At 38.1% G+C, this 15,285-nt stretch overlaps 1 protein-coding gene across 5 annotated transcripts in view; it reads left to right on the plus strand.

The window, feature by feature from the left end:
- Nucleotides 1-15,285, plus strand: part of KIF13A (kinesin family member 13A) — a 115,635-nt gene that overhangs the window by 51,390 nt on the left and 48,960 nt on the right. For 4 of the 5 annotated variants that reach the window (XM_065627382.1, XM_065627387.1, XM_065627385.1 and 1 more), the window contains exons 4-9: nucleotides 1,415-1,475; nucleotides 10,629-10,721; nucleotides 11,198-11,378; nucleotides 12,409-12,496; nucleotides 13,823-13,957; nucleotides 14,469-14,581. In XM_065627382.1, the coding sequence (XP_065483454.1) occupies nucleotides 1,415-1,475; nucleotides 10,629-10,721; nucleotides 11,198-11,378; nucleotides 12,409-12,496; nucleotides 13,823-13,957; nucleotides 14,469-14,581 (671 nt within the window). The remainder of the gene's footprint in view (nucleotides 1-1,414; nucleotides 1,476-10,628; nucleotides 10,722-11,197; nucleotides 11,379-12,408; nucleotides 12,497-13,822; nucleotides 13,958-14,468; nucleotides 14,582-15,285) is intronic. The other variant, XM_065627383.1, reaches the window with a different exon arrangement.

Here is a 15,285-nt window from a genome sequence, read left to right on the forward strand (position 1 = left end):
TTATGGGTTTTTTTTTGCTTGTTTGTTTTCTCTTCAGAAGAGAGTTCCAGACTCATTTTACTCTTGTGGACTAAGTGTTGTTTCAGTATGTAATCTTCTCTCAGGCCATTTGATGCGTTTTGCATTAACTTGGGAGAGAGAGAAGGAGGTGAGGTTCCTCTGCTACCTGGTTTTACCTTCTAAATGTTTGCAGCAACAAGACATTTTTGGAAGAGTTAGGTTACAATGTCCCTGATCAGATTGCATAGTAATTCTGCAATAACAGGGGATCCAAGTTGTTCTGTATTCCCAAAAAATGAAAGGAAATGATCCGTTTTATTCCTCACTTCAGGGTTTGTCTCACAGGGAATTTGGCATTTCTGCTGATAGAGCCTGTGGCCCTTGCTCTCCATTGACCTGCATGGTTGTCTTACTAAGAACAACAGCTGTTGGAAGAGACCAGGCAAAGAAAATCTTGGCCCAGACAAAGTTTTAATAAAAAAGACTGTTTAAGTTTTTTCCCCACCTCTGGACATCCCAAAAGAAAAAAAATAAATAGAATCTATATAATTAACTCATCCACAGTCAGTTTACCGTGGTAAAATGTGGAAAATACACTGCAGTTTAAATTGTGTTTGTGGCAATATAAAGCTGTGAAAACAGCAGTGTTAAATGTCTATACCATTATGTTCTCAGATGTGCAGAAGGAGTAACTTGGATCAAATCCCAACATGTTAAATGGTTTTACAGGACACTGTTCTAGGTCCACAAGCCCACTGAGGGCAATATTGAGTCTGATTTGATTTCTACCCAGCTTGAATTCTTGACTATCAAGTGTTATTAAGTCTTTTCATTAGAGCAAGCTCTGATAGCTTTTTTGTCTAATAGAGCTACATTTTCTATTTGTAGTTTTTGGACTTCCTCTACTGAGATTCAGTACTGTACTCTTAGTTCAGGCAGGTAATCTGATACTATTTATTTACTCCTTAACGCTTGTAAGTAGTAATGCTCTTTGAGCATTAGAAGTCCGACCCATGATAAAACTTCGGTGCATCTTGTATTGATGTCTGCCAAAGAGTCATCTTGCCAAGTCCTTTTGGTGCTGTTTTCTTACTGTTGGCAGAAACATTTTTCAGAATTAGTGCTCGGAGAAGAGTGGAGCCGATTATTAGGTTTTGGCTGTGTTGTCTTAAGTGATACAGCAAGCAGTATTTTATGTTGTGTATAGTATAGATAGAAAAGAAGTCTTGCAGTTTTGCAACTCTCAAGATTTCCCAAAAGTATTCCTGCTGATGAAGCCTTTTTACAGTTCTGATTTAGGATCCATAGGAACAGTAGAGCCTAACTGCAATTAAACAGTCATGGATTTGTACTGCTTTAAGAGAAATGTCTTGTAGCCAGAGTTCATAATTTGTCTTTTTATGTGCTTCTGCAGGTGTTTGCCTTTGATCACTGCTTCTGGTCCATGGATGAATCAAACACCACAAAATATGCAGGTAAACTATTTTCCATACATTTAACAGTATAAATAACATATTAGATCTTGGGCTTTTGTTTTATGGAGTTTTTTGTGTTTTGTACTGTGATGCTCAAGTGACTTCACAGAGGCAGACTTCTAATTTTTACAGGGATTGATTCATCTGAGTACTAGTGCCTCAGTTTAAAAGGAATGCAAGCTTTAATGTGCCCAGTACACTGTTCAGGAGGGATGCTTTTACATCTGAGCTATAGTATTCTTTTTTTTTTTTTTTTTTTTTTTTGTCCCCTGGAGGAGCTTTTTGTGAGGATTGTTTCTGTCACTTAAAATGAAATTTCAGTTCTGTATCAGAAATTAATTCCAACTAAGGTTAGTGATGAACCTGTGTGTTTTCAGTGCTCTGCATTCCTGTGCATGAGAGAGGAATAAAGCCTGTTCTCCTGAGATGGTGCGGTTACTTCAGGTCTTTCAAGTCATTCATAGTCCAATCATTCAGATCCCTGATGTTTTTGAGTGATCAGTTTTGTGCCTCCTCCCTCCCAAAACATGGATAATCCAGGCAAGATTGTAATCCCAGTAGTTAGTTTTCTGATAACTGGATTTCTGTATTAGCATATTCATACTTTGTAAGAGGACTTGTTTTGATAGAGACAGCTCTGAACACTGGGATTTCAAGGTTGTGATCCATGGAAAGGAGAAAAAAAAGCATTCGGTTTAGATATTCATATTATGAAATTTTGCAGCCCATAAGAAATCATGAAGATTGATAATTAGCTCAAAGGTTGACATCAATGGTCTAAGAAATGAACTGTCATATACTTGTATTAAAATACATCTCTGACTGCTGTAGCCCCATGGTATCAAATCCCAAATCTCTTGGGGGTTGCACTTGAGCATAGATTCCACTGTGTTTCTTGCTTGCCTGAGCAAAGATAGGTTTCTTCAGGAAAAAAAGTTCATTATTGGTTCATCTTACAGTAACTGTATTTGCACTGCACAGTGTTCATGATTCAGGCTGGTAGAGCCATCAGAGCAAGGCAGCACCTCCTTTTGTGCCTGCACCCCTCTGTTTAGTTCTAAAGGAAGGGGGTGATGGTGCACACCCAGATCTTGGCCCTATGTGCCTCCAGTGCACAGGTGGGAGCTGCGGCTGTTGGGTGCACCGTGCTGCTAACCTGCTTGTGGAGAAGAGAGAAACCACAGAAACACCCCCGACCAGTTGAACTTGTTTCTGTCTGGGCTTAACCCATTTCCAGGTGAAATCAGTGGGATTCTAGGTCTGTTTATTTTTCATTTGAGTCAAAACTAGATTTGCCTAACCTCTTGCAAAAGTTATCATTGAATTCATCATATCTGAGAACTGAAGTTCTATTATCTGTATGCAGATGAACCTCTTGTTGGACTGGACTCTAGAAAGCTGTCACCTGCATCTCTTGCATTTACTTACCAGCCAGAAAGCTATAAGGTGTTTTCTTGCCCATTCCAGATAATGTTCCTGCTGGGGAAAAACAACAACTGCCCCCTTCCCCGCCCTCCCCCCCCCCCCCCCAAAAAAAAAAAGGCTCTAAGTTTCTGGATTGTTGGCTTGTTCACTTGCTTGTGCATGACCTGTACTATCCCATATTACAGTTGTGTTACTTGTTTTAGAGCCAACAAACCAAATGCTGAAATGGCAAGATTTAAGTTTTTGTACATTTGTAATTTAGGTGCCCTGAGTCTTTTTCACATCTTGGCCTAAATTACTGTACTAAACAAAGAAATATGAAAACTGTTTTTGGTTGGGATATTTGATAATTCCTTTGCCTCGTGGAACAAACCCTCATTGTCCTAGGCACCTTACAAATTTACATTATCCATGTCCAGAAATCGTACCAGAGACTGCTGCAGAATTAACAAGCTTAAAAGAGTCCAAACAAGCCACCTGACAGCCTGAGTTTTTGAGCTTAACTGTAATTTCTTGGTTGGATGCTGGACTACAGAAGGGGTGCTGATCCAGAAGCTAAACAAGTGCATTATTAATCGCTTAATACAGACTCCCTGCCCGAAGTAACTCTGTGTGGATGCTTAAGTTTAATGTCATTGGCAAGAGCAGTGATTAGTTGCACACTTAACAGGAAACATGTATAAAGCTAGAAAGTTAAGTCTGGAGTGCTTGTAAATGTAAGTAATATATGAGCTTCAAGGTTAAGTAAAATACCTGAAATATGAAAGAGATGTGATACAAATTTAATTACTTGAAAAACTCTTTTGTCTGTATCACAGAAATACAGTGTAAGATGTGACAGTGAAAGGTTTAACAAGAGATTCTCAAGTACTAGGCTATCCTGTCAGCCATCGTGCTCTGTGCAAAACCAAAACATGCTCAACTTGTGTTATGTTGAATAGACCTATTGTTGTGTATATCATACTATATTAAAGATTTGTTGATGTGTGGGATATTGGAAAACCCAAAGGATGGTATGCACTACAGGCAACATACGTCTGAATTTTGTGTTGACTTATGTGGATAACTCTTCCGTGGTGTAGGTGGGGTTTTTTTGTTGTTTGTTGTTTTAAATGTTAACAAAACCCAAGTTTGTGGTCTCCTGGAAATGGACATTTTTTTATAAGATCCATAAAGCTATCACACATGGTTATGGGCTGGTTTTATTTTTCGCTTAGCTGATTGATGTACAGTACTACTGGCACTCGTTAATATTGTTTGCACAAAAGCAAGATTCTTGTTTGGATAAACTTAATCACGTGGGTGACTGGTAACAGTTCTCAGGCTGTGGGGGATCAGGGCTGACCGTGCAATGGGATTAGCCATCTCTTTCTCTTAGACTAAACTTATTCTGTGAGAGATGTTCAACTTTTTTGGCTGAACAAAATGCTTATTTTGTACATACTAATTTTCTTTCTGAACTCATATTCAGGAAGTACAAGAGATCTTATTCCAGTTTGAAAGTTACCTTCTCTTTTCAGCATTTGAAAACACAAGGATTGTTGCTGTTGGTAGCAGAATTGCTTTTTTAGCAATTTTTTTTTTCACTGAAGTGAAAATTGGGTTCTAAAATTCTAAAATGGTCCAGCAATATCACCGACAGAAATAGTGAAGTTAACCTCCATGTGACGAGAAAGATGTAGAGGGCATCTTTGCTGCTGTCCTTGCAGGACTGTATATCTCATAGAGACAACAGGGAGTCTGGAGCACGGAAGAGGAGTAAGCACTTTACAAGACCTGTGTGGAAGTGATGCTTTGGTTTCAGATGCTGCAAGAGATAGAGGCTCTTTAACGACTTTATTTTAGAGATGGCAAGATGCAGAACCTCCTCTGAATTGCTCTTAAGATTAAAAATTAACTGTTTATAATCTATGTTAAAGTGGTCTGGGGGTTTTGACTGTGTTTTTGGGGGGGGGTTGAGTGGTTTTTTTTTAATCCAACCAGTCAGGAGGTAGAGGGAGTATTACTCTGAATACTCACACCTTGTGTTTCTAAACAATTCATGGCTGCGTTGTTCCAAGCAAGGAACAGTTAACAAACCTCTGGGTTTGTGCTGATCATGGCATGCTGGCTCGAGCACCTTTTTTCTGATGATTTGATTCTGAAAGACATCGTTGGATATTTGGTGAGAATATGAACCTCTTACCAGAGAGGGAAAACAAACAAAACCAACCAACCCCAAAATAGGTCAATGAAATAGATTTTTGAGGAGGGAGGGAGGTTTCGTTATAGGGCAGAATGAGTTTGCTTTGATCTGGAAAAGGGTTGAGCTTTGCCTCACAGGCTATAGGAGAGGTGTTTTTAGGGTAAGCAAAATCGCTTCTTATTACCATTTGTTTCTTGACTTGAATGGATCAAGAGTCAATTCAAGGATAAGGACACACCTGCTTGCCTTGAAAAGCTCACAGCTCAGCATTTTGATGAAGAGGAGGACATGGAGAAATTCTCACACACAAGAACAAAGAATTCTTTTTACAAACCTAGACAACAGTAAGAGCCTATTGAAGTCTGAAATGAAGTGGATTTTTAAAAGGAAGGAAAGAAACCCTTCAGTTTGGGAAGGATTCAAGAGACTGTATAAATAACTACCGTAGCACTAAGGCAGGTCCGTTGCAAGGACCCAATGCTGTATTAACTTGACCATGGATTTTTCTTAGACTCCCTAAGCTACATCACATTTGGCCTGAAATCTCAGCTCTGTGTTTCTGCAGGCTGCATTGTCCTGAAAGGCTAAACAAACAACTTTGAGCTAAGCTTTAATTTTATAGGAAATATGTATGCTGACTACTGCTGTTTCAGTGGCTGTTTTAAAAGGAAGCAAACCAGACAATTGGCTTAAAGAACTGTACGCTTCTACCCTCATGAGAGATCGTAAATTGTGGATTTTGAGCAGATGCGAGTGTCTGTCTGTAATTCTGACTAACGTTTAAGCTGTTACATGGGAGAAACTTAGCCCTTTCTTACTGTTCCCTTCAATTTCTTTTTTTTTTTTTCTGTTTTAGGGGAGACTCTATGTAGTATGTAGGACTTAATTTTGTGTCACACAGCTGACAACTGACCTGTACATTTTGGGGGAAACTTAGTTATTCTGTATGGTTTAACACTGTATGGGTCAGGCACTTAAAACATAGACATTGTCATGCCTAGTTTGAAGCACTGGAGACCTTTTAGTGGATAAAGGTGTTGAACATTAAAGCTCCAGTGCTTGTCTGTACTGTAGTGTTAGGCTGCAGTAGTTAGACAATACTAGCTGCTGTGCTTTTAGCTTCTTGGTAAGGTGAACCACAGGCATTTTTCATAGAATCATAGAAGAGGTTGGAAGAGACCCTCAAGATCATTGAGTCCAACCATAACCTAACTCTGACACTAAACCATGTCCCTAAGAACCTCATCTATACGTCTTTTAAACACCTCCAGGGATGGTAATTCCACTACTTCCCTGGGCAGCCTGTTCCAATGCCTGACAACCCTTTCAGTGCAGAAATTTTTCCTAATAGCCCATCTGAATCTCCCCGGCACAACTTGAGGCCATTTCCTCTTGTCCTATCACTTGCTACTTGGGAGAAGAGACCAACCCCCTCCATGCTACAACCTCCTTTCAGGTAGTTGCAGACAGCGATCAGGTCTCCCCTCAGCCTCCTGTTCTCCAGGCTAAACAGCCCCAGTTCCCTCAGCCGCTCCTTGTAAGACTCATGCTCCAGACCTCTCACCAGCTTCCTTGCCCTTTTCTTAACTCTTCGCATTTTAGAGATTCTTTAAAAACTATTATCTAGCAGAGCTTCTGATCATTCTGATCTCCACAGATCAAGTTGTAACTTCTGGATCATAGAACCAACTGCAATTTATTGCTGTCAGGATTTGCTTATTAAAATGTTCTGGGTTAGAGATTAAACCATAAAGAGACTTGATTTTTTTTCAGTGTTGTAGAAACAAGCTGTTACTTGGTTCCAGCTACTTTTGCTATGTAAGGGAGGGGCTTTCAGGAGTGGCGGCGATGTCTCATAACATTGCAGTCACAATCTGTGCTAACAGGAGACAATTATCCCTATTTGTGAACTAGAAATACTAGACACCCAAAAACCAGACACTGAAACTAATTTTTGTTATAGTACATCTTGAACATGTTTGTCACTAAACGAACAGATCTTAGGAAAGACAGTAACTGTTTACTGCCTTTTTGAAAGGGAGTTTTGTTGGTGGCCCTTTCCCGCCCCCCTCCTTTTCTTCCCTCTCTTCTCTCTGCTTTCTGTCACCAGTTTAGCAAACTTCAGAATGTTTAAACTTTATTCGTAAATAGATTCATTTTGCAGATTGTGTGAACAGGTCCTAGGGTTCCTCTGCAACATGTAGGTTGTCCTACATTTGATCTTTTTTAGGGCTTTTTTTCCTACTGTTGGCATCAGGCCTGCAGTTGCGCTTGTGAAAATGCACAAATCATGTCTTGAAGCTATGAAGACAGTTACAGCTCTCTAGTGAAAGTGGAAAAGGTTTCCATATGGTCTTTGGGTTGCTTTCCAGTCTTCAGAACTGAGTTGGCAACCACTAGTGTTTTTCAGGTTTCGATTAGCAGAGCACGAGCATCCCCAATGGCGTGTTGGGTTTCACACCTTGCAGCGTTAGGGGCACTCCTACACAGGCCGTAACTAAAGTTATAGAGCAAACAGCAATATTGTCTAATAATCTTTCTCACTGCATGACTCCAGATTAACTCTCCTGCTTCTTAAAGTAAACAAGATTTTTTTTTTTTTTAGACTGCAGTCTGCAGGAAAAAATCACCAGACTTTGCTCCCCTTTCCTTGAAGGGACGAGCAGGCACGAGATCCAGGCCTGGGAGAACTGGCAGCTCCTGGGCTCACCCTGGGCTCCCCGACAGCCTTGGGTGTGTGTTCCCCAGCCTGACGGATTGCCTGTCCGTCAGTCACCTGGGGCTTGTCCATCTGAGCAGAAGGTGGGAGAGGGGGCGGGTGTTTCAGTGTCTGACCTTTAGTTGCCTCTGGGAGAGGCTATATGGTCTTAGCCAGCTGGAAGATTGGGAATCCTTGTCTTAAAGACAATAAAGGTTGACATAGGGGAAATCTTTCTGTTAACTAATTTTTTTTTTGCTATGTTTTTCCCTTTTTCTGTAAATTAAGTTAGAATCAATTTAAAACCCCTGCTTCCATCTTTAAACACTAGGTATCTGTGGAAGAAAAAGCCTATAAACAGGCAAAAGTATTGATTGGAGATGGTATAAGTGTATTTAGCAAAACAAAAATGCAGTCGTGTAGACAATGGAACTCCATTATTTCTTTTGACCTTAAGTGCATGTAGGCATAATTCTGTATAATACAGATATTGTAATCGGTTTATAAACACACTAATAAAATTCATGGGGGAAACAGTGAGGTTTCTTAATGAAAAATGTCAAAATCCCATGGATGATATGCTGTTACAGTGCACTGCATTAGCAAATTAATAATGTATCCATAATTGAAATTTAACATCTTGTGGGTTTTTTTGTAAGTGTACTTAAAACCAAGTCTTATTTTATCCCATGATGATTTCACTGATTGCTGTCAACATCACTCTTTAATGACCCATTTGTCTATGTTGGTATTGCTGAGCTCTTAAAAACTGTAATAAAAATACCATTTTAGAATTATGTATCAGTGTCTAATTGCCTTTCAGTTTGTGGTGACCATTTGAAAATTAAATTTCTTCTGAAAAAAGAAAATCCAGCTTTGCCTGTGAGATTCAAACTGGATTTCTTTCCTGGTATTTAGCAGTAAGGGATTCTGTAGGTCATCTTATGGTTATCATGACCATGCACAGTTTTATAACGTTTTGGTATCTGCTTTTTTTTTCTTGGGAAACATGGAGGAGGTTACTAGTTTATTGCTGGTCAGAACTGGGTAGCAATTTTTTTCCTCTTCTGACAAATGGGTTTATTCTTCACTCACAATCATTGTGGAATATATATGCTTTTTTCACTTAATAATTCTACACAGCCTAAATCTTTGCTTGATTTTGCATTCTTGCTCAGCAAGATAGTGAGTGGCTCCCTGCCTCTTTGATATTTGGTAACTTCAAAGTGGTCCCTCAGGAACTGGTTGGAAAGCAAATTTTTTGTATTGTACATTCTTATTAAAGTCTTTTGCTGATATATTTTCTTCATTCATTCTTTAGTAGTTTAATATTCTCTATAGCTATTTTCCAGGTGGTTGAACAGTGTGCTATCAGCATAGATATTATAAAGTAACCAAATGATCCTAAGGTGAAGGAGAAGTGAATTAATATGCATGGAGAAGGAGATGGAGTTATTCCAGAGTACAGCAGATTCTCCTCTAGTTTTAATTCCTGTATTCAGAATTTCTGAACTGTGTTAATCCAAGGAGCTGTGACACTTCAGAATTCTAGAAATTCAACTGGAAAGACACACAAAGGCCATTTGATGGGGCATCACTGCAATAGTTTTTTTCCTTTACATCAGAAGAGAAATTAGGTTATAGGAAAATAAAAGTCATTTAGTACTTTTTAGTCCTATTTGCATGCCTGTAAATCATTCCACAGGTTGTTCTGCAGCAATTTTCTGGGCTACCAATTACTCAAGGATCGTAGAGTGTAAATATTCTCACACAATGTATAAATGTATAGCTAGATTTTTTTTTTTATGCCAGTATGTTCCATTTTGAGAACTATGGAAGTCAGTATTGCATCCACCCTACAAAATAATTTCTTGTAACGGACAACTGCTGAAACTATTTTACCAAAATGAGAGATGCAGCTGATCACAGCTGTCCCGAAAGTCACCAGGCAGTGAAAGTAACTTTAAAACCAAACACCAGAAGGTGTGTAAATACTCCTTAGCTCAGCTCTGTTTGTTTTGGGTGTACACACAGCTGGTGTAATTCTCTGATGAGAACTCAAAGCAGACAGCCCATTGACCCTCTTTGCAGTAGACAAGTTCTGGGCTTTTCTACTGAAAAAAATCAACCCTGATGCCTATTTTTGTCTTCTGCATCTGAAAGTTCAAATCGCATCTAAAAATCTGTCTGGCACAGAGGCAATTTTCAGACTATGAAATTCTGCAGTTGATGATTCAAACTATGAATTTGCCAGAATGTGTCCTCAAACACCTCTGTTGAAGTCTTACCACCTCATAATACTCGCTTTCTGCCTGAATGTCATCAGAATGCTTTTGTCTTGGTTCCAGCATCACCTTGCCATGGCGTGAATCATAATAGCTTATGGTGAAACTTGAGGCCAGTTCCAAAGAGGAAACAGCTACTACTATTTCTGGCACGACATTTGTTGTACCTCTAATATCCCAGTTCACTAACGGGTTTCATTGCAGTTCTATTACAGAACTCTTTTGGGTAGAGTTTGTGATTAAATAATGTATATTAATTGCAAAATTTACAGTTAAATAATACAAAGTGTAGACATCTATGTTATTTTCCAAGCATTCACCTTATATGACATCTTTTAAAGAACTGCTCCCTTCACAGGAAAATCAGCAATATATTTAAAAACAGAGGTACCTGTTACACGAGTTTCAGGCAACGGTTTTGAACTTGTCTATTAGTTGTATGTGAAATCATTTGTTTGTTCATCATTTGTAAGAAATTATTTGCAAATATTTTTTTCATGTTTTCAGTAAATTTTAGTCTTATTAAATTTAAAATGAACTTAAAAATAATTATTTTCTAGGTCAAGAAGTGGTGTTCAAGTGCCTTGGAGAAGGAATTCTTGAAAAGGCCTTTCAGGGATATAACGCTTGTATTTTTGCCTATGGACAGACAGGTGAGTCTCCTGTGCTAAAAGGGAAGAATACTTTTTGTGCACGTGGGAAATGGGAAGAACAAAACATAAATATTAAGTTGATAATATTTTAAAAAATTATTTTGAAATATCATAATGTTAAATGTCAAATATTTGACACAGCCAGTGACAATGTAAAATTCTTAAAGCAGCTCTGTAGCTATGTTCCTAGTTAGTACCTCTTGGGCTGCTTTCAAAGCCTGAAAGGAGCAGTTCATACCAAACGCTCATTCAGTCTCAAGTAATGGCCCTGCTGAAAGAAACCTTTAGGATAATTTATCTTTTTGTTTCTGTGCCTTGTAATCCAAAGAGCAGGCTATCTGTCTGGAATAGCATGCCACTTGTTCTGATATGTGCTTCTGGAGGAATAAAAAGAGAATTAAAACATATGCTTCATGAACAAATGAATAACTCAGAAACTATATTCTAAAGCATTTTCTTCTTGTTTTTTCCTTTAGGTTCAGGAAAATCCTTTTCAATGATGGGCAATGCAGAGCAGCAGGGTCTGATCCCACGGCTCTGTTGTGCTTTATTTCAGAGAATCTCTGTGGAAGAAAATGAGTCTCATACTTTTAAAGTCGAAGTGTCCTATATGGAAATCTACAATGAGAAAGTCAGAGATCTGCTTGACCCAAAAGGGTGAGTAGCTTCACTTTCCCCAACAGCCTTCCTTATTTATGTCTGAAACTGAAAAGGTAGAAATCACTTTTGGAAGTCCTTGAGAAGGTTTTTTTTCAGAATATATGTTCTTAAAACTTCTTTAGAAAAGATTGGATACCAAACACCAGAAGGAAGAGAATATCCATGTAAAGCTTGTATATGAAGTAGTAACTGGCGTAGATCAACTTAAATATTAGGATACCATCATAATGATGCAAACAAATACTGTATGAAGTAGTTTACCACCAGAAAGCAATACTGTACAAGTAAACTCTGGGGTATTTTTGCCGTATGATCCAGACCATATTAAGGTAAGAATTTTCATCAACTAGGAGGAATTTGAAGCTTATTTACAACTTGTTGCTTCTGGTTTGGACATTGAACTTTTTTAATGTGGAAGAGTAACACCTCAAAATATACTCATGGCACTCTTTTCTTCTATTTTGTCTAGCCAAAATTACTGCTTATGTGCTCTGGTTTGGAGATGTCTAGGCAATAGGTAGTCTGATAGTGTTTTTTTTTTATAGCTGAGTGTTGATATATGTGGTGTATATTTTGATTCTTTAATATAATTGCATTAGGTGAAGAAGCATGCAAGTTAGTTAAAAAGGTATATTTGAGACTTACTTGATAGATGTCAATAAAGTGTGGGAAATGCAGGAAGACTTGAAGCTTTAGCAAATTATTGGGGGAAAGGGGAAGGGAGGGTTTTAGGTTTCCTTTTTTGTCAGCATTCTTTCTGCCACATAAGGCATTTCAGGTTTTGTTCCAGCCACAAGTACTGGGGTGGGAGGGTGCATTAAAAGTAATTCATGTATATAGATTAAAACCAGTTAGATTAATTCGAGTTAAAAACAGTCCTGGAAGACTTCTTTTCCTCCTGTTACAATTAAAAGACATAAATTGACTTCTGCTATATAGAAGATTCTTATCATTTCATACTGTAATTTTTGTTTTTCAATAAAGTGCACACTAGTGGATTGTGAATAAAGTCTCCTTTATTCCATAGAAGTCGGCAGTCCCTTAAGGTTCGAGAGCACAAAGTGTTGGGACCATATGTAGATGGCCTGTCTCAGCTGGCTGTTACAAACTTTGAGGTAAATGTAAACCAATGACAAGTTTATAAATAACACCTATGTACATAAACAGTAGGTATATTATAAGAGATAAACTTGTGTCTATCCAGGTATTTTGGTTCTTGAGTGTTTATGGTCTCTGGCAATTGCAAAGATCTTCTCTAATGCTTCAGGAGTATTTATTTCATGTAAAAGCATTGGATTTGCCTTTATGTTGGTTAAAAATATAATAATGGTATGTCTTTATTTTGCAGTTTTTGAAGCATATAGTATACACAAAGAACACAATGTTTCCTTGATGCAGGAAATATGAGGCTTCCAAATGAGAATATTAGTCTTCCAGCATGAATTCCTTTGATTTTGTTGTTGAATATGACCTCTTATATAAGTATATTGCACAAGGAGCTACAACATGTATAATTCATGATTTAAATCATGATGGCATCAAGCCCCTGGAGTTACCAAAACCCATTCAGACAAAAACAGTATTGTAGAAGCCAAGGAACTACTATAGCTACAATGGAAATAATTGAAGTGGTGCAGTTGTATGAATTGCGTAGGCTTTTCTTTTTATGAGGAAGCTGATTTGGATATGTTGTTTTTTAAAAATATTCATTCTTTGTGTAGCATTATGTGGGAACCATTTTGTTCTTTTTATGAGGATTTTTATTTTTCTAAAGCATCTATGCATATTTTAGACTTATAAAAACTGCTTTTGTGTGTTTTTTATGGTGAATCCTGTACTTGGAAAACAAACCTTTGTTCCAATTCTAGAAAACTTTGTTCATACCTAGTTTTTGGCCGACAACTTTTACGAAGCTGTCTTGGAAGACTAAGCAAGTCCATATATCAGATTTGACATAGTCGTCTTTGTTTTTACATCTGTGGGAAGGTTTGTTTATTTTTTTTAACCTCACAAGCTCCAAGTGAGGTAACCCTTTGAGCCAATTAAGTGAAGATAGTATTAGTGCAGTGCAGTGAAAAGATGCATTGTGTTCACTTATGTAAGTAGATAATGTGCTGGCCTGATTACTGGCATTAAACAATATGATTTGCAATGTGAATGTTGCCAACGTATTTAAGCAGCAGATAAGAAGGCTCATTGACTGTAGTTGCTGGGCTTTTAAGTGCAGCATGTAAAACAGAGATGTGATTTAACATTGTTCTGTTGAATTACATACCCTCTGTACCAATACCTCTCAAAATGTGCAAATTTTCTTGTTACTTCTACCTTCCTTTCTTCCTTTCTCCCACACGTACACACCCTTTCATCTAGATGAGGATTTTGTTCAGCAAGCACAATACTTGCTTTCATCCTAACATCACTTTTTACTCCTGTTGCTCTAGGATATTGAGTCACTGATGTCGGAGGGAAACAAATCACGAACAGTTGCTGCAACCAACATGAATGAAGAAAGCAGCCGCTCTCATGCTGTCTTCAATATTATAGTGACTCAGACACTTTATGACCTGCATTCTGGTGTATGTATTTCTGTTGGCTAATTTATGAAGTTATGTTAAATTACTCTTCTTCCTTCCACTTCCACATACATTATGTTTACCTGTGTTTCTACCTTTAATTCCATGGGGTCCAGTAATCAAAGGAATATTGGCAAGACCCTAAGACTGAGAGAACCTGGAAGAGTGAGGAAGCACTCCAGATAAAGCAGACAGTTGGGTCAATTTTTAAGACTATATTGCTACCATGAAACCTGTTTCAGGCCTGAACTGTTGCTGAAGTTATGTTTTAATGGTTGTTGATGTTACCACACAGCTGATTCTGGTTCATTAGTGCTTCAGCCCTTTACTATAAAATGAGTGACTCTTAAAGAGCTATAAAAACTCTGACAATTCCTTCTTCTCTTATATATTGAATTCGATGCTTTAACCACATCATTATGAAAACCAGTGTTTCATGGTGCCAGTGTCAGACATGTTAGCACTTTGTGCTGGTATTTCTTAGCTGTTGTTCTCCTATGTCCCATCTGTGCAGAATTCTGGAGAGAAGGTCAGCAAGGTCAGCCTGGTGGATTTGGCTGGGAGCGAGAGAGTGTCCAAAACGGGAGCTGCAGGAGAACGTCTGAAGGAGGGCAGCAACATAAACAAGTAAGGCATTGGCATACACAGATTGTGGAGCTTAATCTTGTAATCACTGTTGTCTCCTTGGCCGCCTCTCTTGGTGTGCTTGTCACGAGTTGGTTCAAATGATAGACCTTACTTGACTCAGATGAGGGTAGTATGAATTTTATCTGGAAAAAGTGACAGCAGCACTCTTTAATTAAGCGTATACCTTTTGTGATTCATTTATACACCCTGTCCTCAGGCTCATGTGTTTGTCTCATCATCTCCTCAAGGAAGAATGCGAAGTTGCAGAGTTAAATGGCTTTGTTCCAACATGTATTAAAATATGTTAGAGTATAATTCACAGTTTAATAAAACCAGATCAGTATGAAGCTGTGTTAGTTTAGCCTTGCCTTGGGCATTTGTACTCAAGCAATGACAAGTTTTAAGGCACTTTTTTACCGTAATTACTATGTTATTGCCCAAAAGCAAGAATTTAGTACACTATTACTGCTGTCTTGCATACGCTAGTTTTCCTGGGAAAGACAGAGTTTAACTGTTACATTGAAAGCTATGACTTTTTTCAATTTAACATGTTACAAAATGTTTTGATATATTGTAAGTTAACAATGACAGCACAAAGTGTGTTTGAACAGCATTCGTAGTTAAAGTGATTTTAAATTACCTCTTTTTAGAGTTTGAACACGTTTGCTATTTCTAGTTTAATTTCTAGTCTACTTTGTGTTTAA

The sequence above is a fragment of the Caloenas nicobarica genome, chromosome 2 (genome assembly GCF_036013445.1).
Source record: "Caloenas nicobarica isolate bCalNic1 chromosome 2, bCalNic1.hap1, whole genome shotgun sequence".
NCBI classification, from domain to species: Eukaryota; Metazoa; Chordata; class Aves; order Columbiformes; family Columbidae; genus Caloenas; species Caloenas nicobarica.